The sequence below is a fragment of the Cyanistes caeruleus genome, chromosome 13, assembly GCF_971803275.1.
Source record: "Cyanistes caeruleus chromosome 13, bCyaCae1.hap1.1, whole genome shotgun sequence".
Classification (NCBI taxonomy): Eukaryota; Metazoa; Chordata; class Aves; order Passeriformes; family Paridae; genus Cyanistes; species Cyanistes caeruleus.
In genome coordinates, this window is record NC_141713.1 from 13,185,368 (window position 1) to 13,213,260 (window position 27,893).

Consider the following 27,893-nt stretch of genomic DNA (forward strand, 5'->3'; position numbering starts at 1 on the left):
GTAGTGCTGCACATTTCTGGGAAGGTACCTGAAATGGTAACTAATTTTGATCACATTTAGTGGTAGTACCTTGAAGTACTGCTAATGAAAGGCTTCATAATAGTTGTCAGTCTCCAGAGCCATCTATTTTGGTCTCGCAGCTCGTTAAATATTGAAAAGCATTCTGGAGTTGTACTTACCAAAATGCAGTCCACTTTAGATTGTACAGTTTTGCTAGATGCGAGGGGGAAAAAAGAGAGAAGAGAAATACTGAATTAGTCTAAAATCAATGACGAAAACATTGCATATTAGAATTTCTATCACTGCACTACAGGCTTTAGATCTTCTCTGAAATATCTTGCTAGACAATGGAATAATACTCAACTGTTTTCTGTAGAAAGTCATCCAAACTTAACTGCTTGTTAGAATTCTTGCTGCTCTGTTCTTTTACATAACAATTGTATGTTTTTAGTGAAATACCTTTGCAACTATTATCCCAAGATACAATGCAGCCAGGATGGATGTCACTACTTTTATTGCAGCTCTTGCACAATTCAAATGCATTTGTCTTGTTTATCTGTAAACACAATTAACCATCCCCCTCTCCCCATGCCTCAGTAAATTCCACCACTTTAAAGCGTGTATTTCTAGCCTTCCAAAGAGCAAGGCACACAGCTCTTATTCCACTGGCAACTCTGGAGTTTTCCAAGTTAGTCTCTCTACCTCCCAGCTAGCATATTAAGACGACAATGGGTGGGGACTCAATTGAAATATGCCAGGAATGACCTCAGTGCATGTGCCAAGGCAGGCAAACAGTATGGAATTTATTATACTTCCTATAAACACACCCATGAGCAGCTTTTGTGTTTCTTAAGGGTGCTGTACTTCACATGCTTTGTCTGACAGCATTAGTTGAAGGCATTTTATCACTGCTCTGAAGAAGAGCAGGTGGTTTCCCATACAGAAAACCCCAGTCTGAACACCTACTGAACAAGCATCACACTATCATTTTTTGATTCAGAGAGCAATTATTTTCCTTGTAAAATAAAAGGTAATTCAATCTCCTCACACAACAAAACATCTCATGGAAGTTTCTTTACTTTTGTAGGATGCTATCAAATACAAAGCTAAACCAAGTCAGGCAGCTGACAGATTTACTAAGATTGTAAGTAAGAAACAAGAGAAACAAACAGCTCTAGTGTCTGGTGGTGATAGGAACCAGCATCTTGGGTTCCATCAGATGCCCAGAGGCAGGAGTTTGGCTGCCCTGCTTGTTACACCACTTCTACTTTGAAACAAGACGATTAAAAATCTGTTTTTTAGAGGCTGCTGACACTGAGATGCCCCCTCCCATACATAAACTGCTCAGGTTATAGTGACAGAATACAATAAAAGATTTCAACAGGTAAGAATATTTGACAAGTTCACCGAAGCAGATCCATCAGCAGACATCCACTTCAGCTGACTTTGTGTAGGAGAAGCCATCAGGTGGGCAGACAGGAACACCAAGGAGACAGTAAAGCAGAGCTGCTGGGGATTTTTAAGAACAGGGAGTTCTTAAAAAGGATGGTAAAATGGAAGCTTTGCCTTGCCTTAGAAAAGATGCTCACATACACTGCAGCAACTGAAGAAGGGAACCTACACGTCATCTCACTCATCAAAAACCACCATCTTACCAGAAAAGTCAAAGGACACCAAGCACAGAAACCTGCTGCTGCTGCACGTTGCCAGTGCATCTGACCCAAAGCTGAGCAAATTGATGGGGACACAGCTGCTCCAGCAGCACCTCTCCAGCCTGGACTTCGCCTATCCACTGCCTCCAACCCCAAGCAAGGTCTCACAATCCCCATGCTGCTACAGATCAACAGCTTCTCCTACAAAGCAGCAAGCAACAGGAATCGGGCATATGTACCCATTCTTGTACCCAAACCTCTTGGATGGCTTCACATGACAGCTTATGCAGAAAGGGTGCATAAAAGGCAAGGGGATGCAGGGTACAGCCATAGCAAACCTAGCACTAATACAGCCTCTACGGACAGCACCATGCACTGGGCTTTTCAGGAGAGCACACTCCAGCCAGCACAGCTTCTCTTCTGCCAACCTGAGCATCAGCATGCCCATTTGCATTAACATCTTCTTCTTGCAAAAAGAATGAGGCAAGTTGCCAGGAGGCAGCTGGGCAGGAGATCCCTAGAGCTGTCCTTTTATCTCCAAATATCAGTCTGAGTCGGGAAATGTAAACTTAAATTTAGTTCAGGCTCTTCCAGTTGTGACCTCTGCTCCTACAGCACCGATCAACAGTGCTGAGAAGCTGCAGCAGAGAAGCAGTAATAGGGCCAGTAAATACAGCTTCACTATGTTTCATTCTCGTCAACTGGTGGCACAAAAAGGATGGCCAAGTTCATGTCTCCAATCTGCAAGCAGACGTTGTGACATTTTAAAAGGCAAAGGTCCCACTGCTTCAGCAGGGATAAGTGCAATCTCTATTTAAAAAGCAACTTTTTCCATCTCCTGCTCCACACTCTTGAGTATACTGGGAGGACATCATTAAAATTTGTTAGTGGTAAACTGAGGTTTCTTTCTTCCTAACCAGAGCACAGGTTAATGCTGCTTCATTTCATAAAGCTTGTGCCTAATGACAAAAATACTTATTTTCCTTCCAGTGGAGGTGATCCACATCAAAGTCAAGCAGTGGCAACCCTGAGAACTGAGCCCTTTGACTGGGACAGTACTGGGAGTGACCTTCTCGTGGTCCTGAGCACTGTACAGAAACACTGCATTTGGTGACACTGCAGGACACTTCTGCATCACATCAGGAGATAAAAGGACACGTGACAAAGGTGGCAAAGGGACAAACATCCCAGTTACACTTGCCACCTTTGTTTATTTTGCCCCACTTCCTTCTCTTCTCTTCTCTTCTCTTCTCTTCTCTTCTCTTCTCTTCTCTTCTCTTCTCTTCTCTTCTCTTCTCTTCTCTTCTCTTCTCTTCTCTTCTCTTCTCTTCTCTTCTCTTCTCTTCTCTTCTCTTCTCTAGCAGGACATACATGCTTTGAAAGCTGAAGTTTAATTTACAAGTAAGTCTGCTTCTGTCGCTGTCAAATGCATCCCTTACCTAATTACTACTGCAATTACAGTGCCTGCAACCAGCAATCCCAACAACCAGGCCTGACACAGAGGCATTTCTAACATCTGGAGGCCATTAGCCACACGTTTTGCCGCAAGCCTAGGAGTAGCTACAGGAGAGCAGCAGGAATGATGTTCTTTCCAATGAAAATAATCATTTGGATCTATTCGGAACCTAAACCCATTGGAAACTCAGAAACTGCACCTAAAGCCCACAGCCAGCTCCTTCTGGAGCTGCTTCTGGAAGCTCATTGTGATTCACCCCCATCTAGAAGCACAGCTGGTGTTACTCTCTCTTTTGTAGCTCTTCATGATGACAGTCTCCCTCAAGTTAAAGTAGTTCACTTACTTGATCCAAAAAATAATTCATACAATTTTACCCAGAACAAGATTTGTGATTCTAGGGGTAGCTATCTTTCGTGAGCAACAAGAAATGTGTCTGCTTTTACAGCTGCCTTGGATTTACCAACTTGTGCCCAATGACCCAACACAAGAACCGCGGAGCACAAAATTTTATATCAAAACTTTGTAGGTGCTCCTCTCCAATCAAAAATCAGAGACACTATCACAACCAACAAGGAGACATTTGTTCAGTGGGTACCATCCTATTGACTGTTTCAAAGCTAAGGCACAAGGAGTGACTCAAGAGGGACCCTGCTGTACCGTCTACAGCAATGTTCCTCAAAAAATGTCAACTCTGCTCTGAACACCACCAGTGCAGATCAATCTGGTCATCTCTGGTCACCCACCCACCAGCCACTCAAAACCTGCACCCAGCTTCTACTAATTAGTAAACAGCAGAGAAAAGGAGGTTTCTTAGGCTGTGCTTGGGGAAGCAGCACAGGGCAGCTCCCTGCAAAAGCTGCTGTGTTTCATGGAGACCCCTAGACCTTACAGCTTCCCAGGGAACATGTGTTTGATGCTCGGGGTCTGCAGCAAAAAGCCTAACAGAAAAGCTTCTGGCCCATCGTAACAGCCTCAGCTTTTGACTTTTAGGGCCAAAACGTCTGAAGGATTCTTGAAGGTAACTCCCAAAGGATGTAGTGATTGAAACCTCTAAAGGCTGAAGACAAACTCCTGAAATTATCTTTAGGAGAATGTGATGGGGAGAAATCACATGAAAGTATTTCCTCAAACTGCTCTTCCATCTTCTGCCAAAGTACGCATTTCTGTTTTCCCTGACCTACTTATGTATTTCTGCTCAGAACAGACCTTACTTGGCATGGGCAGAATGAGGAGTGTGTTCTCTTCCCAGGTGAGCAGCTGAGTTTACTTTGCACTGAAGAAGAGAGAGGGGAAGAAAGCAGAAGAATAAGGCAAGAAGATGCAATTTTTTTTTTCTAAGTGGCACAGAACCAGATGCTGCCAACCTTCCTCTCTAATTAAGCAATAGTTTACTTTCAGGAAGAGGCAGCTGAATTGCAGTGAGCAATATGGGACTATTGTATTACCAGAAGTGGCAGAATTCAGTTACTCTGAGTACAAGTACCTCCTTAATGTAACAAATAGGAGAAGCCATATAACCACAAAGGATTAAGAGAAGCCTTATGTCTGTGAGATCAGAAAAAGGGAGGTGGTTGGGAGAAATAAAAGAAAGCCCTTGGATTTGTCAGCTACTGCCTGGTTAACCCTGAGCCTTCTCAAAGCCTGCACAGCACTGAAACTAACCCTCGGCAGTTTTGCAACTGAGAGCATTCAGTCCCTATGAAAGGCAGCAGCGTGACTGGCACTGTGGGAGCACAGTGAACACCCCTGTGAACACCCACCCTGCCCCACAGCTCCTGTCCTGAGCAGGATGCTGCCAGATGCTGCCAAAGACTCCTGGGCTGAGTCCCTGGCAGAAGCAGGACAGCAGCACTTCCAGGACATCGCTGTTCTGCTCAGTCAGGGGAGACCTCCCAGCCCCAAAAGTCACACAGGACACGGCTCTCACCATTCAGGCACTGGCAGTGGATTCATTCCTCAAATGGAGGAGGATGTCAACAACAGACCCAGTTCAACCAAACTCAGCAGACAAGTGGAGCACCAATTTGTTGTGCAAAATTTAGCAATGATTTGAGTAGGTGGTCATATGTGGGCACAGAGGGATTTTTTCATCAAAAGTTTGGTGCATTCAGTGAAATTGCCACAGATACTCTGTATCCCATTAGGTCCAGGATTGCAAATATTTGCATGAACTGAAACATCCTCCTGAAAACAGCCTCTATGTATAGCTGTGTTTCATATGCTTGGCACTTACCGGACAGCCTACAGAAAACATTATTTCTGCCAAACCATAATGCAATTGATGAAAAGAAACTGCTTTCCATCACTGCTCATAGCTGAGCCATATACCAGGAAGGCAGGGCTTAACTCCTGACCAGACAGCCAGGGTTCCCTCTGCAGATTCCCAGTTTCCAGTACTGGTGTATTAAGTTACATTATTACCCAACATGCAGGACTCAAGAGCAAAAAGTTGCAACTAAAATGGAAAACCCCAGCGTGCAGTTACCAAGGGCACAGTTACCTAGTTATTTACCTCAGCCTGAAAACTACCCTCTCAGCCATCTGAGAAAATGTTTACAAAGTTATAAAATAAACTTGCTTTGGAAAAACTGAAAAAGCAAAACAAAAGCAAAAACCCACCAGGGACTGTTCAGGCCACAGGAAAGTTCTGAGTGGCTCACGTGCAGGGCACACAACTCTGACAGTGCACAGCCACCTGCTGCCCTGGTATTTTACTCACACCTGAAAACAAGCCTTCCACAAGAGAAGGATACCCAAGACAGCAGTTGGAGCTGTCCTCTCCAAAGGAGGAGTGTCTTGGCCACATGGCCTTTCAGAAATTACTGCACTCTGCAAAGCCTCCATTTCCCAGCTGTTCAGCTGTTCCCCCATACCATCCCCACAGGTTATCTGTCAAACTGCTTAGCACCAGGGCCTAGGGGCAGCCTGCAAGGGCTGCATGGGCAGCACTGCCAGGCATGTGTCTCCCAGGCACATTTGGGTGTTGACAGCACCCAGGAACTCTTTCTCCTGTGCAGTGTCCTGCTGCCCCTTTGTCTCTTGCAAAAACCCACTTCAGCTCCCAAGGAAAACAAGTCAGACTCTACTACAAAGTACCAACAGCGACAGTTTTGCCAAAGGCAACTTTCTGAAAGCCATGTTAAAATAGGGAGGGTCATTATCAAACTGACCACAAACCCTTTTGGAAAGATACAATCTGAATTCCACAACTCTGATGACATCAGGTAACGTTGAAAAAAAAAATAAATTAAAAAAAAATCTCTATTTACTCTGCATGCTGTGAGGAACCACTCAATAAAAGGATTACTAACCCCATTACAGTAAGTGGTACTATCAGAAAGGTACTATTATCACATCCTTACCACGACAAGCACTGCGTCCCAGCAGTGCCTGCAGCAATCAGCCCTTAATTCTTAATCTTACTGAATTAATGCTTCTCTTTCTTAGACTAACAGCTCTAAATATATCTTTATATAACCTTCCACTCAGAAGCACAAAGAAATGTTAAACTGGAGCCAAGGATCATCTAAGGAGAAAATTATGAAACAGCCGCCTATGTGTGCTGCTACTCAATTAACATCTTAACATATGCCATGTTACATTGTCTGGCTTGGCTCACAGTGATAAAGAAGTAAAATGGCTGTAAAAGCATTTCAATTAAATATTTAGAAAGCAGAGCTGCACAAGGTTGAAACCTGTTTGAATTAGCAAAATGACGACTATCCATACCGCTGGGCTAATGTGTAAGAGCTCTATTACAGGGTATTGAGAAAGGAAAGCACACCACAGGCAAGCATGGCCCTGCACCCCAGGGCCAGGAACCACCTCCCATCCTCACCTCTCCACCTCGGGAGTGCCGCAGCCAAAAATCAGGTGGCTTCTGATGCCACCTAGGGGCTCTGTCCCTGCCTGCACTGCTCCCTCCCTGGGGAGAATCCAGTGTCATGCCCCAGACATCAGGCACTTGAACCTAACTCAAACACAGGCAGAGAGCAGCAAAACATTTAGTACGAGACAAATTAGGTCTTTCAGGACTCAAATGCAGATCTATTTTTATTCCATATAAAAGCCACAGGGACCACAATTGCATCCTAAAAGCACATGAAATATCACTATTTCCCTAAAGTATAAAAATGGAGAAGTGTCCACTGGAAACGTAGAAGTGTCCAACTCGGAGGCCTCAAAAAGTATACAAAACAAGTATTCACCAACTAGTAAATATTGTCTCTTTCAGTCTGAAGGCAGATTCCTCCTCAATCCCAGGCAAACCACCCTTCTCAGCAAAATCAGGAGGCAAATGCTCAGCAAGCCAATAAAAGAGTGCAACAAGAAGAGTGAGCTACAACTACTTCATTCTCCCTGTAACCTACTCTGTCTCCTTCCACTCACCAGAGAGAATAAGCCAAACCAGTTTTCCATCAGACATAAGAAGGAGCAATGCTACATCACAATGCTGAAAAAGGTAGTGGTTCAGCATGCCTTGAAGTTAATGCAGGTTAAAATGTGTCAAATGCATGACTTCAACACTTATTACTAAAATAAATGCAATTAAAATAGTTCACAGAGGATAAAAATTTAATCCCTTCACCATTTCTGACACTATGATCATTTTATGAGTATAAATAATGCCAACTATACAAACAGCTGAACAAAGAAGGAAGATAAGGCTGCTAATGAAATGCCCAAGTCTCAAATGTAGCCCATTGTAATGAACTGCCAAGAAATAATTAGCCGGCAGACATCAGAATACCTACGTCTGAAATGTAGGTCTATAAACATCTCTTTCAACTCTCTGAAGAAATCTAGTTGTATTCAAAGCTAAAGGCTTGTTCCACTATTCTTAAAATAACTGGGAAGAACTTGCAACAACCACACACTGCCAGGTGCTCTATTCCAATAAGACAGTCATTTAAGTTCCTGGGGTAGGGCTTTTTTTTTTTCACATTTATTTAAATTCAGTGTATTGCCACAACTTACTGTAATGAACTCTGAGAAGAGACAAAGAAAATGCTTTTTACACAGCTCTCACCCTGGTTCTTTCAGCACTGCTCTGAATTAAAATCAGTGCATATTGTTACATTCAGGCAGGAGATTCTGTTCCAAGGATGCAGTGCCCTCTGTACAGGATGTGGGAAGATAATGACTAGAGAGGAGCCGCATCCTGTATTTATTACTAACAATCTACAATCTCAAAAAAGCATCATGAAAAAAGATTATTTCAGTAGAAATTTCATCTCAGGAATGTCCCACTGAAAGAATAAAGATGGAAGCAGTCACCAGACATGCAGGTTTGTGGCTAAGAAGCAAATCATCCATTTCAACAACTCACGTATTCCACAACAAAAACCGCTGGGTTTAAAACTAATTATGAATAAACAAATCAACCTTTGGTTGCTTCAGAATCCAGTCTATAGATAGCTAAGAGATCTGCTGTGCTATTTTCAGCCGAGGTCATCAGAAACCCCATCACAACATTATTACTTAAGGGTTTGAACTGAAGGTGCTGTAAAGCCAACTATGAGACACTAGGATTTTTCTCCAGCCTTTGTCCCACATGGCTCCAAGAAAGGATGCCTAGTGAAACTAAGGGGGTGACACTCCTCAGCAGCACTTAAAAACCAAGCAGGAAATTAAGTGCATCTATAAAACTTGTGCATAAAATTGTTTCTTTTCCATGCCTGCAGAGCCAACAAGCTGAGGAGGAGGACGAAGGCAGCACCTTGCTGTGCATCACAGCCCACCACAGGTCACAGATCTGGTCCTCTGCTGCCTTTCCCTTGGGAAATGGTGATGACAGACAGCTGATGGCAAAGCAAAACAATATTCATGTGAGAAAATAGGAAGAGTTCTACACTCTGCTTACATGTAACACACACCCAGAAACATACAGATCTGCATAGGGCTGTGTTTACTGCACAGAGCTCAGCTGAATCCAACAGAACAGCTCCCAGTGTCAGCAGCTCTGCAGCAAGGCTTTCCTACCACACGTGTTTCCCAATGCTGGCACAGGTGCCTGGATGGCAGATTTCAGCCTGCTGATAAAAAACGTGCTTCTTCTTCTTTATTTCCCATTATTTTCTTCAACATGTTCAAGACCCACAGCTATCCTAGTTATGTTCTATTAACAGAGATTTGCTGCTACTGGTTGTAACTCTTTATTTCCCTATACATTTGATACCCAGGGGCTGTCATCTGGTTTGCAGTACCACAGTCCAGTCCTGTCCAAGTTCTTCTGTGGTTTTATCCCGAGATGAGACCCCCCTGCCCTGCAGAGCCCCGCATGCTGTCAGAACAAGTCAGCACTCAGACACTGCACACAGCCATTCCCTCCCCAAAACCTGCAGGATCAACAGCTGTAGGTGTCCCACTGTCAGCCTGGAAATGAGCCCCAGCCTTCCCAACACACTGCCACCTCCATGCTCCCTGGGCCTGGCACACACTGGGAAGCAGAGAAGCAATCCAGAGGCTGCCTCAGGCCTTTCACAGACACTGCACTGAGGAGGCCCAGCTTAACCTGCAGGGTTTCCCTGGCACACTCTTGGTTCCTCCCCCATGCCCTCTCTCCCCTCCACATTGAACAGCTCCCCCATAGGCATCAGCCTGTCTTTTTGCAAACAAATGCAGCTTTTCTCTAGCCCTCCCAACGCTGCTTGCAACATCCTATTACCCCTGCTTCTGCCCTGATTTCTGGACACATGCATTCCTCCTTCTCCTTGCTCCCTTTTCTCTCATGGCTGCCCACCACATAGCTCCTCTGCACCTTTTTTCCACTTGAGGAACCCATACCCAACTGCTGACTTCCACGGAATGCAATTCTTGCAACCTCTTAGGTTTCCCTGTGCTGAGTAATGCCCTGAGTATCTACATGCACTCTCCAAGCACCTGCCTACTAAGAGAATTGACTCACTTCTTTCCTGCTAGATGGGCATGGTCCACGGTTCACTGCCATACGAGAGGCAAGTCTCTCCAGCTTGTGCCATGCTGCTCATTGGCACTTCCCAGAACCCTCTCCTGTCCTTGACTTTACCATCAGGTGAAAATTTGAAGCTGAACACATGCAGGATGAACATGGCACTGCTGCCTGATGGTGATCATACAACCTCCTATCTCAGATAGGTTCTTTCAGGCATCCATCCTTCAGCCTTGCACCTGCACCGAGGCACTTCTCACACACCTCTGCTTATCAGCTTCAACCCACTCTAGGCACAGAAGCTGTCTGGTCTCTGCAAATAAAGAGCTGCAAGTAGCTAGAAGACTCTTGCCTATCTCAAAGGTCAGTTCACTGTGTGCTAAAGCAGTGTAACCCATCAGCGTTCCATCCTCTGCTTCTGGGGGTAGAAAAAATAATCTATGTGGCATGTTTTGAACTAGGATCTTCAGAAGAGTTACAACATGCTACTCCAGTTCCTAAGGATTAATTCTGAAATGTTAGTTTCCCTAGCCTACAAACTAGGTAAACTTCAGTTTACTTGCAGACTCAAAAGCTTGTCTAAATGTGTAAGCTGTACCTGCTTAAAACTAAATCTGCACAAAATTTAATTAACCTAAAGCCGTGTAAGTTCCTGCGTGCATGCATCTATTTCAGTTTGCACCTACAAAGCAGAGTTTAAACACAACTACTCTCACTCCTAGGTGGCAAATTAACTGTCCAGCAGCTACCTTACATGGCCCTGCATGGCAGGACTGGCTTTTCCCACCTGGATCATGTTTGCAGCCCTGGGGCTGCCACCATCAGGCCAGCCCAGCTCCGCAGCAGCAGCACAGAGCTCCAGGGCAGCACTGCGGAACCTGCAGTGTGGGGCAGGCCAGCACCATGCACTCCACCCCACACTGCTTGCTCCTTCCCTGCCAGGCTGCCTCTGAAGCTGTGATGACTGAACAAGTGAGTCTATCAGAACACTTCATCTAAAACCTGCTCATGAATGAAAATTATGAACAGAAAGGATCTGACCAGTATTTGATACCAAACAACTTTCGGGTTCAGTTCTCTGTGTCCTCAGAAGAGGGAACAATGTGTGCAGCCTTGCCATCCTACTGCTACAGGCAACCAGGGGCACAGGACCCAAAAACCAAACAACTTTGCCATTTTCTTCTCAAGTAACATACCTGCTTTGCAGGCATAGCATCATCCATAAGCATTTTGATACCAATTTCAAAAGTTTTCATATTGTCATGGTTTTCTTTTGAAAATGTAGCAGAGGAACGTGATGTGTCCTAGCACAAAGTACTGAAGCCACAGCCTCACAGGCCCCTGAGTTTAGCACCCTATTCAGACGATTTACAGAACACCTGCATGGATTCATTATTCATAGCATGTATATTCCAAACATCCCAGGAAGCTGCACAGTTACACCACAAATTACTTAGTAAAAGAGTCAAAACCAGAAAAGGCTGTCCTTGATTAAATCTAGATCAGATTTCAGAAAAGCTGCACTAAACTTCTGACTTTCCAAAAATTGTAACACCAGAGAATTGTATTTCAGATGTATGTACAGTTCTAAGGCAATACTCACCAGAGTAACAGCACTGCTGACATTCACCTGTAGGCTACTGCACAATTTTCAGCATCTAACAATCCACTGAATCATTCCTCTGTAAAAGTCTCACACTAATGTTACCTACAATTACTCGTCTGAGGGGTCTCTCCAGAAGGAGACATTGTTTAAGAGCACTACAGAATTGATCAGTCTGGATTTTCATTCCTGGGAATCACATCATGTGTAAACATTCCAGTGGGAGAGCTGATGTCCGCATTACGAGAATGAAAATGCCCTTTCCTGATTATTAACACAGTTTGATTTCAATTTTCACTGTGAACTATATGCTGCTTTGCCACTCCTTTGCTCAAGAGCTGAACTAATCAAGCCAAAACTGCAACTCATCTTTCTGAGTTTGACAGATTCCAGAAGAATACAACACACTTGAGCTATCTCCTGATCCCACACTGGGTCTCACCACAAAGCTACTGCTATGTGAAGTACTCAGCAGTAACAAGTACTTGTTACTAAAGTGACAAGAATCAATATGAAGTGACAAATAATAATTATTAGTTCTGCACTGCAAAAACTTACCGACTGCAAATACTTTCGCCCTGAACAGCTGGAGCTACTCACTGCCAGTGTCCCAGTGCATACAAGGGTGACTAAGTGTTCACAGAAGGGCTTCCAGACATGGAACCACGGCACATATGAGCTAAACTGTGTTTTTCAATTAAGTTACAAGTTCCACCAACTTGATTGTACATACCATGGTGATATATGAACCCACATTCCTACCCCCTCTAAGAAAAGTAAGCTGCTAGCAAGAAAGATGCAGTCCATGCAGATATGTTCCATGAAAGCTAAGTGGGGACTGCCTAAACTCACTGGTACTAAACAAAACAAAGTATTTTGTTTCATGTTTATTCTTAGCCTTGGAGATCAAGAGTATTTTTTTAGCTGCCATTACCTGAAAACTGACTACTCAAAGTATATTCAGGCACAGATCTACACGGTAAACAGATACCTGGCTTCTACTCAGAAGTAAGCAATAAGAGAAAGGTGTCTGGATATCTACATGGATCACAGACTTAATTATACAGGTTACCAAATCTTAAGGGTCAGCATTTTAGCATTTTTTTGCATGATAAAATGATGCTCAAGATTAATTTTTAACTGAATATTCACTATAAACTGCATTTTGACAAACCTTTGACCAGTGTAATTAAACACACAGAAACCACCAGCATTTCCCAATATTTTATTTGATTCAGCAAGCTATCTCCCGACAACTAATAGATTATGTTCAAAATATCCTTTTACAGGGATATTTCTCTAATTTTAAAACTATATCTATCATTCCTATTTCACTCACTTGTTGAATGAAAGAGACAAATACTTTTCCCTCAGCTGACATTTTATTTTGCAACTTTTTAGGAGTCAGTGATTGAACTATACCACTGCAATCAAGCATAATGAAGGTAATGCTGCAGAGCAGGCTCCTGGAGCCAAAAGCTGGCTTAGCTCTTCAGCAAAATGTGGTTCCAGGTGTGCAGCTTCCAATTACTGCCAGTGAGTAACTTGACTGACTTTTAAATATCAACTAATTCATTTAGTTTATACTACCATTAATAGCAACTGTAGGCCCTCATCATTTATCATACCAAAAGGCTTAATACATCAAGAAAAATCAAACCACAAAGAAAATTGACCAACCTTTTATACACCCTTAATGAAAGAAATTTTGTCACACTTTGTCAGAGCTTGGATAAAAAGTTTCTATGGCGTAATCTGACTCCTGCAAAAATAGTTCAAAATTATTTTTAGCCTTCTCTTCAGACAATCCCATCACAGCAGAAGGAGCTGCAGCTTTCACTAAGGGCTGGCCGGCCTTACAGACGCCTCACCCACAGCTACCAACTTCCACAGAAGCAGGACATGGACCACAGAGCAATCATGGCCTTGCACAAAGCACCTGAACACAGCACGGTGCAGGAGACAGGAGCTCTGAGTGGATGATGACAAGCAGCAAAGAGCACAGCCTTCTTTGGCAGGGCATCCTGCATGCTCTTCCCAAAAACTACTGCCTGCACACCCTCAGCACACACAACAAACTGGTCATGCCAGAGGATGTCCAGCCTTGAAGCAGAGTCTCAATTTCAGATTGTCCTCAGACACCGCATTCACAAAGGATCCAGAATCCTCTTGCAAAATTCTCCCCCCGGTTTAAAAAAGTACTCAAACCTCTCTAGTACTTTCCTCCCCTTAACTAGCAATAAAACTAACATGCGGTTCTGGAAGAAGGAGCTGTCACATTTTTTCATAGCAGATATAAACAAGACTAAAATTCCATCCACAAAAAATATTAAATGGATGTTAAAGCTTTTCAATTTAGAGGCCTTCAAAGAGGTACCACTTGCAGTACTGAGTAACTGCCTTTCCAGTCTGTACTTTAATGTAGCAGTGGTTCTGAAGAGGAAGGGAGAAGGCACACAGGAATATTTCCACTAAAGTCACAAAGACTACTCCAGGTATTTTCAAGTGATTTCTAAACAAGGGCAAGAAGGTGGTAAGGCAAACACAGGAGAAGAAACTGCCCATCCTATTATCCTGCACACTTTTCTCACACACTAGTTTTCATTTGTCCAAAGGATGCTTGTCGTAGATACCTTGTTTGTACTGAGAAAAAGTTCCAACAGTTTGTATTGCTGACCACTTTAAAAACAGTATAATTCACTGCTTTATATGCATAGTCATGAACTGTAATTCCTACTGTCCACTGCAATCTAACTTTTTCACCCACAGGTGTCCCAACGACCTTATAATGGCACTTAGGAATTTCTGACTTAGAAAAACAGGTTGTCTGCATGCCTCTGAGGCCATCCATCAGAAAGGACAGCCATTGATCATGGACCCTGACATTTAACCACAAACTTCCTCTCAGGGGAAGATACAAATATGCCTCATTTAATAAACAAGTTCTCCCTAGGAACAAGATTTTCTTCCCAAACTTGAAGTACTTGACAATGGGCACTCCCAGGCAGCTCCAGGGAAAAGCTGAGCGGGACTCATCACTGTGGAGGACCACAGGTACCCCCCCCCAGACTGCCAGGGACACATATCCTGCCCTGGAGCAGCCAGGTGCTGCCATGCAGCGTGTCCATGGGTTACAGCAGGGGAGGGACAACAGCTCCCAGCTATGAAGACAGTGCCACTCATCAGGGGCAGGTCCCACCAGCCAGAGCCACCCCCATCCCCAGTCCTGCAGCAACACCCGGCTTCCCACCCTGTGACAGGTACAATGTCACCACAGCAACCACAAACAATTCAAAAGAAGCAACAAAGAAAATATTTGGGAAGTTTTGAATGTTCTTTTTTCCACTGTCTTAATGATTAAACATTCAACAACACAAAACACTGGGCAGCTTACTGAAAGCCTGTTGATGGCACAGCAGCCGATAACAAGCATCCTACTTGATGAGAGATAATCCTTTTTCCATTAAATCAAGAAAGCATTAAAATTGAGATACTGGCTAACTCCATTTAGATCAAAACAAAACAAACCCTCAAAATTCCCAAAGATCTAGTGGAACACCACAAAACATCCCACATCTTCCAAAATTTTTAGATTTAGGGGATTCTTCTCATTGGCTTGAAAGCACCAATTTGTGCTGGCCTTTGCTCAGGCTCTTTCTGGGTGACAGTGCACTCACTGCCTTTTCACCTATTGAATTTACCTTTGAATACCTGCTGATAGCTTTGTAACACAGTCCAGCAGTCTACCTGGACTGCCACAGAGGGAAGCGAGGAAGCTACCTCCCTGTCCTCATTGCCACAGTTTAAAAATAAAGAGTTCTGTATTTATATATGAGGTTTTGTAATATTAGATATTAGAAAGGCTTGAACCAAAAATCCAAATTTGGATCCTGATCTGAATTTTGCAGCTCTGGCCCTTCTCCAAATACTTCTGTTTGGCAAGCAGCTGAGTAGAGTAACAAGAGAAGGCAACATACATAAGTTATGGGATCTGTATAAAAACATTAAGCTCAACCCCTGCTCTCAAAATTACACACACACACACAGAGAAAAAGACTAACAAAACCACCCCAAGCTCCAATTAATTAAAAGATTAATCAGTGCTTCAGTATAAAGCTGATCACCCCAACCTGAGCAGGACTGTCATCTCATCCAATTATACAGTTTTTTCCTGATTAATTTATACAATATCCAGAAACTTTTAGGGGGAGTTTCCAAGGTAGAAATTTGGATTCCTACTTGCCAGTGGCACACGGACACATGTAAATAACATAGAACTCTCCCAGCTGGCAAGCAACCCAGCTACAGAGGCTTGGGATGACAATCCTACAATCCTGTGCTTACTAAGGACTCATTAGATCACTTGCTTCAATGAAGAAACTCCTGCAGTGGAAAGTAAAATGTTTATGAAAAAAGGAATTGCATATGTTTGATGCTGTGAAGTCAACAGTTGCATGCACTCCAATGTGTTCCAAATGAACATCAGTAAAACTTATCCAAATCTTTTATTACTTGACTAGTGCTTCCCCCCCATATAGCTTTTAGATTCCATTGTTCCACGAAACAAAAACAAACAAAATACACGAACAAGAGTGAAAAATCTACTCTCCTAAAAGCAGGTTTATAAAGACCTTTTTTCTGCAAAGCTATTCCCTCCAACTCGGAGCCAGGATATTCAATAAAACCTCAGCTCCATTCTCCAAAGGTTACATAAAGGTCACCATTCATTTTACTCAGGTTTATTTTCTAACCTTGTAAAAACGCCTGCAGACCAAATTGGCTTCCACACCTGCTGACCTAGAAACTGCACCACTGTGGTGGCCGTGCCCCATTTTGGAAAGTCGCTTCTCCTCCCACGCCACCCTGGCTCCGATTGCTGCGCCGCTGACCTGCCCGCTCCCGGCACTCAGAGGCTTTCCCAGCAGCACAGGGATGCACTGCAGCAGGGAATAGCAAAAGCTTTTGAACCTTGCTTTGGTGAGAAGGAATTCTTCTGGGGGCCTTCCCCAGAAGGAGTTTCTGTGTACAGGAATGTGTAGTAACAGATAAAGGGTGTACCTGGCCCTTGTTCAGAGGAGTGGAAGGTCTCCGAACAACCCACAGAGGCCATCTCCAGGAGAAGTTGAGAAAGGGACAAACGGTGTAGGATTTATTTTGCCCAGTTCAGGAGTTCTGCACCACAGATGGTTACACCCTGCTTTAAAATTTGTTTGCAGTCAGAGAATTAGGCACATGAAGTGATCAGATGGATTGTTTCATGGAAACATCTTTCCTAGGAGCTGGCCCTCACCTCAGAAATGCATTTTTTTTCCTCCACAATAACTGCATGGGAACTTGTACAAAACCAGGTGGAGTGAAATGAAACAAATTCCACTTTCTGTTCCTGTCCATTTGGGGAAGCAGAGTGTGAAGGAGAATGACAAGCTGCTAAATGCTTTGCCCAAGGAGGGGTGACCTTCCCTGAAAACACCATGAACTACTCTAAATTTTTTTTATTCAATTTTTTTCTATGTATTTGACTGCTTATACACAATATCAGGAAACACAATCAGGACAGGCAAACCTTACCATCACCTGGAAACAGAAGAACCAAGAAGCTAGGGAAAACTGACTTGGTGATAAGAAATCTTTGCAGTTTTACACACCATCTCTCAGCTGAGTGGCTCAAGGTACTTTTTCAAGAGGTAAACACACTTCTGATGCTGCATAGATTAGGTGAAATGAGTGCAGGCTGTACACCTGTCAATGATAGTTATTTGATTTTCCTCACAGAAATCAGTCATCTGTAATTGAAGACTTATAACCTGTGTTTCCCACCTCCAATAATGAATTAACCAGGATGAAGGAGGGAATGACATCCGCTGCATTTTGGGCTGGGGTACAGAATAACCACAAGTACTCTGTAATCAGAGGAAATTTTGAGTTCTCTCAATTTTGACAGGCTACTTACCAAAATACTGAGGGTTATGTTAGGGGTTCTTTCTCTTGTTTCCCACCTCCCTCTCCCGAGCTATGAGAAATAGAGAAAATGCAGATGGATTGGCTTACATGTTAATCCAGCCTGACTCAAGAAATACTTGTTTTAAAAAAATACATGCAGAAATTTCAACTGCAGAAGAAAGCTACCAGAAAGGTATATCCATCTGCATTTGCTAAAAGCCTGAAACACATACCCCTCAAGCATCCCTCTTCATTGCCAGGCATTTTATTAAAAATATCAAGACTGTCAATCATTTTTTCTGCTGACCTAACTATACAAATAAGTAGCAATTTCTATTATGAAAAACCTCAATGGCATTTCCCAAGTTGCAGAACATTTGCTCTGCCAACAGCTAAGTGACGATCCATGCTTGCTGACAATGCCTAATGAGGACTGATGGATGCAACTGTAGGAGGCAGCAGGAATGTTTTAAGTCATAAAAACGAATGGAGCCTCCCAAAGATTAGAACACACTTGTGTTACAATCAGCTAATCTGGTTTTCTAGCACAACACCAATAGCCCAAAAGTAACAAGGGCACAATTCACATCCTACTCCTCCTTCAACATGAGACAAACCGGGCATTAGGACACATAATTTCGGCACTGCCCAGACCAGCTCATGTGGTTTTCCAATACAACTTCTGGCTAGAAGAGCGATTTGAGGACAAAAATGATGGGTCTGAAACCCACACCCACATCCAGCTGAAATGGCTGCAAATGCAGTGCTTTGTGTTTGCCACCACAAACTGGTCCTCACAGTGCCACACACTGACTGGTCCTCAGCTTGGTTTACACATGAGACACCGGGGCGGGGAAGGAGAGAAATTAATCTCTCAAGCAGAATTGCTGTATTCAAATCCTAACAGATGTCTTTACGACAAAAAGAGCTGAGATGCAGGCAAGGTGAAAGAAGCTAGGGCAAGCCTATGCCAAGATGCAAGCACCAGATTACTATTTACAATGGTAAACAAGTGCTCATTGCAGAACCATCAGCAGTTATTCGCAACAGTGAACAAGAAAACAAACCTGTCCGTTCCTTCAATGTTCACAGCTACTGGATTTCGGATTAATACAGTCAGCGGAGGGATTAAATTGCCTAAAACTGTTGGTCTTTTCCTTTTATGCCAGCGATGACAGACCCTCAGCTGACACCATCCTCCCTTGGCCATCTCCGCATCTCAATCCTTGTGCCACGCTGTTTTTACATCCATACTTTGCTGGCTGTCTTCAGCTGTAAGATATTCCTTGGCAAGTCAATGTGATACTGAGTAGACTCCGTCTTCACCACCATATGTTTGGGTACAAAAACATCATATACAAACAACACACATTGGGTAATACAGTACCCTCACCCGAAGAAATAAGTGAAACCCCATTACTCTATATGCTCAGACAGCTGACTAGGGAGGTTTTCCCGCCTCGGGCTCCAACGTCTGGACAAAAAGCTATTAATAAATATGAAAGCTTTAACGAATCTAAAGAGAAATAAAAACAGGCAGATTAAGGCCCAGTGTCCAGCAAAGACCAGGGCAATTTACAAACCCGCCCATGCCGACACTAATCAGCCAGGCTGGGCTCCCAAAGACGTGTTCTCTCTGTCTAGACTTCTAATCCGTCAATGGGAAAAGACATCCAGTATTATTTCTGCCCGCTTCACCCACACCGTAAGAACACATCCAACCGCCTCAGCAACTCACACACACAGCACGAAACAAAACCAGACACCACTTTGCTGCATGTGCTCAAGAGGGGCAGGCAGGACACAAATACAGATAGACAGTGATGAGCTTCAATTACTGTAACCAAATAGCAGTTAAATACCTGTATGTGATGTTGTAATGCAAATAAATACTTCCTGATTTGCTTTTAAGCACAGCTAAGTCACTCTTATCTTCCCCCTCCTCGGCTCAAACTAATGGTCGCCTTATATGCCAAAAAACACCCCAAAAAAACCAACCCAAAACCAAACACAACACCTAAAAAGCATAATTTTAAGTCTTCAGTACCTATACTGACCATGCCTGCAAATGTAATCAGCAGGGCTTAAACTATTGTTTCAATATAAGAGACTCCACATTTACACAATTACTTAATATGGTTTTGTCAAACTACATTTTAATTTAATGAACAGAATAAAATAAGCACGAGCTGAGATAATGAATAGCTCATTGTCCCACTCGTGGCCTGCATCACTCTCTATATTTATATTTGTCTGTAAAGTGGAGGGACAAGCACAGACTTGTTTGTGATCCTCAAGTCCAGCATTTACATAGCTGCTATATTTTGCTATACCACTATTTTCATTGACAATACAATCTGAAGACTGAAACCTTTTAAAAAACCAACCAAACAAAACTTGTAACAAACACAACCAACTAAAAGCCTCCATCCACTATGCACAAACACATGTAGGAAAAAAGGAGGTAGGGGGAAAACAACAGAGAAGAGTAGTGACATGGATGTGCTGAAGCAAAGGGGGAACTGAATGCACCAACCTGCCAGCACATGCAACTGGCACAGCAGGGGAAGAGGGGAGGAAGAGGAGGGAAGAAGAAAAGAGGAAGAAGCTCTGCTCTGCACATTACAACTCGTTCTGCTAACAGCAGAGCACTGCCATCTTCACAACTGGCCTTCCACAACCTCTCCTGCCCATTTATCCATCACCAGCACCCACTGAAGAGAGCAAACCCCAGACAGCCAGTACAGAAGGAGACCTTCCACTGTTTATTGGGGCGCAGCGCGCACAACAACCCCAACAGTGCTCCTCATCCTTGCCACGCCAAAACAACCACCGCATCTCCGGGAAGATGCAAATTAACATTAAACTCCAACCTCAAATGAAGACTGCTTAGTCACAATAGAGAAATGTAAGATTTGAAGATATGGAAAGAAAACGTTTTCTTATAAAAAAATAATTTTATCTTCAAATACTGCATTTCAACAGCACAACCTGCAGGGTTGCAGGATGCTGCCTGAGAGCAGCAGGGAAGTTGAAGCCCGACGCAGGAAGCAGGTAGCCAGGAGGAACACTCTGTGAAGGTGAGGAACGCCTATGAAAGCACCAGGATACAGGGCTGCAAGGTGCTGGCAAAACCTCTGCTGGTCACAGGCACTTGGCACCAGGCGAGCCACTCACCCCGGGCAAAACGCTTCATTCCTTTGTACCAAACATGGGCTTGGGCTATTCACCAATATCACCTGAATCAAACAAGCAGTTTTCATTTCAGAAGCTAACATATCTATTCTTTTTCCTTAAAAAGAAAACCCCCAATAAAAGCAGAGGTTTTACTTAGTAGCCATTTTGTCTTCAACTTGGACATGATACCTAATCTGAATGCAATGTAAACATGCTCTCCGAGGCTCATTTCCAAATAGCAGGTTCATGCAAAGAGAAGGAAACATGAAAAGACCATCACTAAATACCATAATATATTAGGAGGGTGTGAAGATTTTATGATTCAAAAAGACAGAAAATTCTGCAATTCATATTCTTTCTCTAGGTCACGTTGCAAAGAACACCAAAACAAAAGATAGCAAGTGTGGATTAAGGAGAATGAACTATTATGTACTGTTTAAATAAATGAAAACAAAACAACCATCATCCAAACAATAAATGCAATTTCAGTATGCCATACAACAAAAAAATCTGAAGGTAAAATTGTATTTAGATTCTCTTTATTTTCTAGTGACATCCATTCAAACCACACAATCTAACTGTAATATGACGTAATATGCAAGCTAGATCAGTGTGTTTTTATTGGGATGAGTATAAAATACACATGGTGTGTGCGTATATAAAGGAAAACATTATACGAGTAACCTGTATTTACAACTCCCAACTTTCAGTACTCTTTATCAGTGCCCTCAGCCAAAATCAGCTTCTAAAAACATACATAAAATACAAATGATGCAGGTGACAGCCTCTTGCAGATACTAAAAAAAAACCAAACAACAAAGTGCTTTATTTGCGGCAAGCTAAACTCGATTCACCTCGTTCCCTCTATACACATAAAATAAAAAATCTTAAATAAAATGCTGAATTACTAGGAAGTTGAATTTTTAGGGAAAAAAAAAAAAATCTACAAAAAATAACCTGGATTCCTATGCAGAAACTTGAAAACCATCGTGAGGTCCAGCCAAAACTGCATTTGAACTGCCTGACCGGGACCTCAGGAGAGCAGAGGTTTACAGGAGGCTGGACAATCGCACCCTTCCTGCCCGGCTCCGCATCCCCCGCCGCACCAGCGCCGTGCTGGGCGCTCATGTGCGCGCTCCACACACGGCCGGGAGCGCAGCGGGCCGCGGAAGATGCGCCCTGTTGCAGCGCCTGCGGCAGGTGACCCGAGCCCACCGCCCACCGCAGCCGGGCAGCGCCGCCGCCCGCCCGCACACGGGGCTGGTCCTGCCCGGGCGGCACCGCCCGCGGCCACGGCCCGGCCGCGACCCCCGGCCGCGAACACGCGTGTGCTCCGCGCTGCCCGCACAAAGGGGCCGCGGCCCCCCCCGCGCCCGCGCAGCCCCCCGGCCCTTCCCCCGCTCCCACGGCCCGGGGCCCGGCCCTTACCAGATGGAGCTGCGGATCTTGTGCTGCAGCGCGCTGGCCTCGCCGCCCTGCAGCCCCGGCACCAGGGCCGGCAGGGCCCCGCCGGGCGCGGGGGTGCCGGCGAGCCGCCGCGGCGGCTGCCCCCCCTCCGGCTGCTGCTCCTCGGCCATGGGACGCGAGCGGCGCTGGCCGCACTAGGCCTCTGCCGCAGCGCTCGAGTGAGTCGCCTTCCCCCGCTGCCCGGGGGACATCACGGGCGGAACCCGTCCCGCCGCTACGCCGCAGGATGGCGAGCCCGGCCCGCGGCTCGGCGCATGGCGCCCGGCCCCCGCCGCCCCCGCGCAGGGTCGCTCCGCGCTCCCCCGCCCCGCAGCAGCACCTGGCCCGGCCCGCCCCGCGCCGCTCCTCGCCCCGCGGCCGCCGTGCCCGCCGAGTGCGCAGGCTCGGCGTGCCCGACACACGGGCCGCCCCGCGCCGCCGCCGCCGCCGCCGGGGAGGGGGCCGGGGCCGGGGCCGGGGCCGGGGCCGGGGCCGCGACCGGGGCCGGGGGCGGCGAGCGCAGCCGGAGGAGGGGGCGCGGCCCCTCCGTCAGCCCCGGGACCCCCGCGGCGGTGGGGAAGGGCTGGGCTGCGCCCGGAGCGGCCCGGCGGCGCAAATAACACGTGTGTGCGAGTGTGTGTGTGTGCGTGGCCCCGTGTGGCACAGCGCACACCCCACACGCCGTGCCCCGCTGTCCGGGCGCGCCGCAGACACGTGAAGGCGCTGCGGCGGCAGCAGCATTACATCAGCTGCGGCACCGCGGCCGGGAGCGCCCCGCAGCCCCGCGCCCGGCCCGCCCTCCGCCGCGCCTCGAAACAAAATAACAAGTGCCGCCGTGCTCACATGGCCCCGAGGAAGCCAGACGCCGGCACGGGCGGCGGTAGGCCGGGCCATCGCTTGCCCTCAGGCTTCCCGTGTGTCCCCTAGACGTAAGTGCGGCCCGGCTGCCATTAGTCCCACAACCTTTCTGTGAAAACATTTTCCCAAAATTTAAATTGTGCAGCTTACCACAACTGCTTTCTCTAAACTACAGGTACAAGCCGTATTTCTGCTCCTTGGGATCGTGGCTTTTAATAAAAAAATCCAGAGGAGCTTCACAGCCTGAGATAGTGGACAGGTAAATACCTAAATTGAGGGACTATGATACAAGATGACCATTATTAAAGTCATTATTAGGAGTTGGACTTGATAACCCATGTGGGTGCCTTCCAGCTCTGGATATTGCATGGTTATTGTTTCTCTTCCCGCGAGGGTTATGGTAACAGAGCCTGCTCAAGCCGCACCCCTGCTGCCCCTCTTTTCCCAGCCGTTCCAGTTCCAGTCTGTTCCCGCTGGAGTTCACAACTGGGACACTCAGCCCACTTGGCAGGGACGCGGACATGCAGGTACCCTCTCCGACACAAGGATGCAGTGACTCCCTAGCCTGTGCTGATCACAGAAAATGTGGGCTTAAAGGTGACTAATAATATAAATATACACATGGAGACACAGCATTGCTAAATTTAGGAGATGAGCATTTTGTCATCAGCCGAAGCAAAGGCCTTTCAAAAATAAATATTTGCTTACGTCTCCACTGCTCCAAAATCAGAACATTAATGGCTATGACAATGATGGTGATCTTCCCCTTAAGGAACCTCTCATTAGAACCAAAAAAACCTAAGCTTTCTTGTTCCTGCCTCTTAATAAAAATGTTTTTTTAATGATAATTGAAAATTTCTGAAGGTCGTTTAAAAAAATAAGGAAGTAAAAAAACCCACAAGTAAAAATTTTAATCAGAAGTAAACAGAGAAGTAATCAATTTTAAATCCTAACTGCTATGCTTTTTTGCAAGAAAACTACATCAGTATGCAGGAAAACTGGCACAGGAAGACAAGGGTGAATGTCCTTGGTGACATTTTCTAGTTTTGTGGCAATTTCCATTTAATAGCAACTGTATCAACGCAGCCAGGGTTGCTTCTGTTGAAATCTTTTGTTGGACTCTGTCACATCTGCCTGGTCAGATCCTAACCCATGGAGATCCAAGCCATAAAATCATTCTGGCCAATGCCTATATATTGTCCCAGATTGAAACTGATGGCCCTACACCTCAGAATAAAGTTCAACAGATGTACATCAGGATGCAGGATTACAGACCATTACAATAAATTGTAAAAAATACGCAGCATTTCAGTGTTGCTTTCAGTCTAAACCAGCAGCTGGAAGACAAGTTTGTTATTTAGCTCCTCATGGATTTAGTTCCCAGACATGTACTTTTAATCATGTTTATTTACAGCTGTGTGGGCATCATGTGACAAAAAAAAAAAAAGAAAAAAAGAAAAGAGTCACTTCTCTTCAGCAAAATCTGCAATACCATGACAGGCTGGCACCTGAGGGCCACCAGTGCCACCCTGAAATCACACCAGGTGTTTTAGGGCAGAACAGGATTAAACTGGCACAGAGATTAAACTAGTGAGCCAGACTCCCAGGTTGCAATTCTGTGGTCAAAATAGTCCATGGGCTTCAAAAGTTATGTTTATGCTCCCGTATCTCTCCATCAATCAAACATTTTTTCTTTTTTTTTTCTGTGCCTTTTGGTGTGAAGTCTTTCAAGTATAAGCCTGTTATTGCTAGGTTTGAGCATCAGGCCCAAAATAAGATTCCACAAAAGCCCAAAATAAGATTGAGGTCCTCTTTTGTGTAAAGAAGAGATTTCCTTCTCAGGCCTAGCAGTAAATGAAAATTTAACATTTTTTCACAATGTGATACCTAGAAGAAATGGGGCTGTGTTGTAAGTACAGCAGAGAAGCTCACACTCTGCTGTCCACAAGCCTTTTCCTGTTAGGAGTAATTCTCCCGAGGTGCTTTCCTGTGGTGGGCACGGGTCTGTTACGTGCCTGTGTCCACACTGAGCGGGGAGTCCTGCCCTTTGTAGGCTCATAAATGGGGACCATTTTGGCTGCCTCCCACACAACCACCTGAATTTACCTCGTGTTTTGTACAGTCCCATGCATCTGTGCAAAATGGGCAAAGATGGTGGCAACTCATACACAGTTTACATGGCCATGTGTAACTCCAGCAAAGAACAAATAGATCCAGAATTACTGTGTCGACAAAGAGCTTGTGCTGCCAGAATTCACTTGAAGATGCTGAAGGGAATTATTTAACTGCTATGAGATGAACAGCTATGAAATGGACTGACTTGACATCTCCAGGGATTGTCCACCAAGGACCACTACAACATCTGCTGGAGTTCTTGTACATAATGGTTCTGCAAACCTTGATTTAATGCCAAGATTTAGCTCCTGGTCACCACTGTATAAGAAACACTCCAAAAGTAATACAAAGGAGTTAATTTTAATAGGAGTTAATTTAAGTCCCATTACTGTAAAGAAAGACATGTGTGAAAGTTTAAGCATGCCAGAAACCAGACTAGTGTTGGCAGGACCAGGATCTTTCCTGTTCTCTCCCATTTTCCAAACATCTGCCCTTGCTGAAGAGCACGGCAGCTGAATTGTGAGTAGGTGGGGGCTTTCTCTCTCCTTCTACAGGCAGATTTTACTTGTCTAGGAACTGATGTTGCTGTACTAGTTCTAAAATTCCTGTCTTTTCTATCTCAAAAGCACTGCAAGTCTCCCATGCTGGACAGACATACTCAGCAGAGGATGATCTTCAAAAGAGAATGAAAGAGCTGTTTTGGAGAAAGAGCCAACTGTCTGCATGAGGACGATCTCCACTGTGCAGCCCTGTGACAGGTGGGAGCCAACTCCATTTTGCCAGGTTAATTTCAAAAGCTCTGTTTATTTTCCCTCCATTTCTGGAGCTTTGGATCTAACACAAGCCTTCTCTGTGGGGAAAAGTTATGCTTTACTATGCTTAGTACTGTCTAACCTATTTTCCAGGATTTTCTCTGCTGTACTTTAGCGTGGCTTTGTTTTGTTTTTTTCCATAATGAATTGTGTCTGACAGTTGGGGAATACAGTGTCTCTCACTTTCAAGGAGGAATGCCTCGCTGCCCTTTCTCCAGCTTGCAGCCAGCACCGAGGGGAAGGCGCTTTTCCCACTCTCCTGTCCATAGAGAGGGATCTGCCGCCTCTTGTCTAGCACAGGGCCAGGGGACCTGCACACTCAGAGTTATGAGCCAGATACATTATGAAATCTCACTATCTTTATTCTCAAGACAAACATGAAGCACATTCTCTGAGGATAATTGACTTTAAAGGCTTGCTAAAAAAAGACACTTCCCAAAAGCTTTAAACGCCAGTTCAGTGAACTCCATTTTGATGCCTCTTTGCAACTCTCCTTCCCTAGGGATGTCTGTCTCTGTGTATCCTGAGCTATGCCAAAGACATTTCACTCTGGTTCTGTTTATTTTCTTATCTCCATTCAAGTGTAGTATCTGTAAAATCAAAGTGCAGTAACTAGTAATTCACCTAACAAATTTTAAAGAAAACGTCAGCTTTTATGGTTTCAGCTATTAAAAATCAAACAAACAAACAAAAGCCAGTTTGCTTAGCTTCAAACCCACATCATCCCAGCTGATAGAAGAAACTGGTCTGTGTTCAAACTGGGCAGTGGAAAGGGGACTACTTTAATTACAATGAAAGCCTGCTTCACCAGAAATTTTCTAAGTTTTGCTGGGTCTTGCAGCATCTGTTTGGAGTGGGGAATAAGCATTGTGTGGAGCACAGTATGGTCACTTGGCAAGTAACAGGAAATGTTAAAAACGTGCTGGGGAAGTCTCAGGTAGGCCCCATGATCATGAGTTCTTCTCCAGCAAAGGAAGAGCATTAACCACCACTCTGCCTAGTGATGGAAACAGGTTTCAGACCTCTGCATGGCAACTTTAGGGTGCTAATGAACAGGCTATGAGCCCCTCCTCTGGGAGGGTATGGATGATCAGGAGGTGCAAGACAGCAAGGCCCAGGCTCCCAGCCCAGCTATGGCTCCATGGCTGCTCAGAGGAGGATGTGGCATTTTGCATCTTGGGTAAGACATAGATCACTTGTATTCCATAAGTTATGATGAAGGTCTATCCACGTTCTTTGATTATACAGATTCTTTGAAACTTAATTTCTGTAGACTGTCTTCTCTGTACTGAGTACAATGAATCTTTGTCTCAGTGCAATGTCAAATGGGCTCAGCTGCTGAGCTGTTAAAAATGGAGTGTGGTGTTCCTAGATACTGCATTCTTGTCCTCAAGTTGGAAGAAGTCAGTAAGGTAGAAAAAGGCAGCAACTACTACAGCCTAAGAAAACTACACAGAAGATGACGAGTGGGGTGACAAAACTGGTGATTCAGACTGTCCTGTCTTATCAAGACTGTTAAGTAGGAAGTAGGAAGGAAGGGATCTCACTGAAAGTAATACCAAAATTTGGTACTTGGCTGAATGAGGTTTTAAACCTTTTCCCCATTTTTGAGGTTATTGAATGTTGATGCTCTGCAGGTAGAAGCTCAAGGAAAAATATTTTCAGTCAGACCCCTATGCAAATGCCTGATCTTGTTAGCTGTCTCTTATGCTGACCCAGAGACTCAGTTTTGGGGAGATTCTGAGTGAATAATAGCAAGGAGGGAGAAATACATGCAAGTGGCATGTAACAAAGCAATCAACTCCTCAGTCTTCCTGGGATTTCTTTCCTATTGAGATCTGAACTAAACTGGAAAGGCACGAGCATTCAAAATCCAACATTGCCTACCTGCAGATTGCCTGGAGTGCAAGGAAGGGGTCAGCAG

General features: G+C 44.7%; 2 protein-coding genes across 3 annotated transcripts in view; one reads left to right on the forward strand and one right to left on the reverse strand.

Moving 5' to 3' along the window:
- The window catches only part of RFX7 (regulatory factor X7), a 50,035-nt gene extending 27,636 nt beyond the window's left edge, over positions 1-22,399 (reverse strand). Inside the window, exons 1-2 of the mRNA XM_086848936.1 lie at positions 22,167-22,399; positions 180-213 (exon numbers count right to left, since the gene is read on the reverse strand). Of these exons, the coding sequence (XP_086705062.1) occupies positions 180-213; positions 22,167-22,315 (183 nt within the window). The 5' untranslated portion in view covers positions 22,316-22,399. The remainder of the gene's footprint in view (positions 1-179; positions 214-22,166) is intronic.
- A 316-nt stretch (positions 22,400-22,715) lies between these two features.
- Positions 22,716-27,893, forward strand: part of TEX9 (testis expressed 9) — a 48,127-nt gene continuing 42,949 nt past the window's right edge. Inside the window, exons 1-4 of one of the 2 annotated variants that reach the window (XM_086849052.1) lie at positions 22,716-23,113; positions 23,218-23,301; positions 23,491-23,569; positions 25,784-25,915. In XM_086849052.1, coding sequence (XP_086705178.1) covers positions 25,881-25,915 — 35 coding nt within the window. In that variant the 5' untranslated portion in view covers positions 22,716-23,113; positions 23,218-23,301; positions 23,491-23,569; positions 25,784-25,880. The remainder of the gene's footprint in view (positions 23,114-23,217; positions 23,302-23,490; positions 23,570-25,783; positions 25,916-27,893) is intronic. The other variant, XM_023934068.2, reaches the window with a different exon arrangement.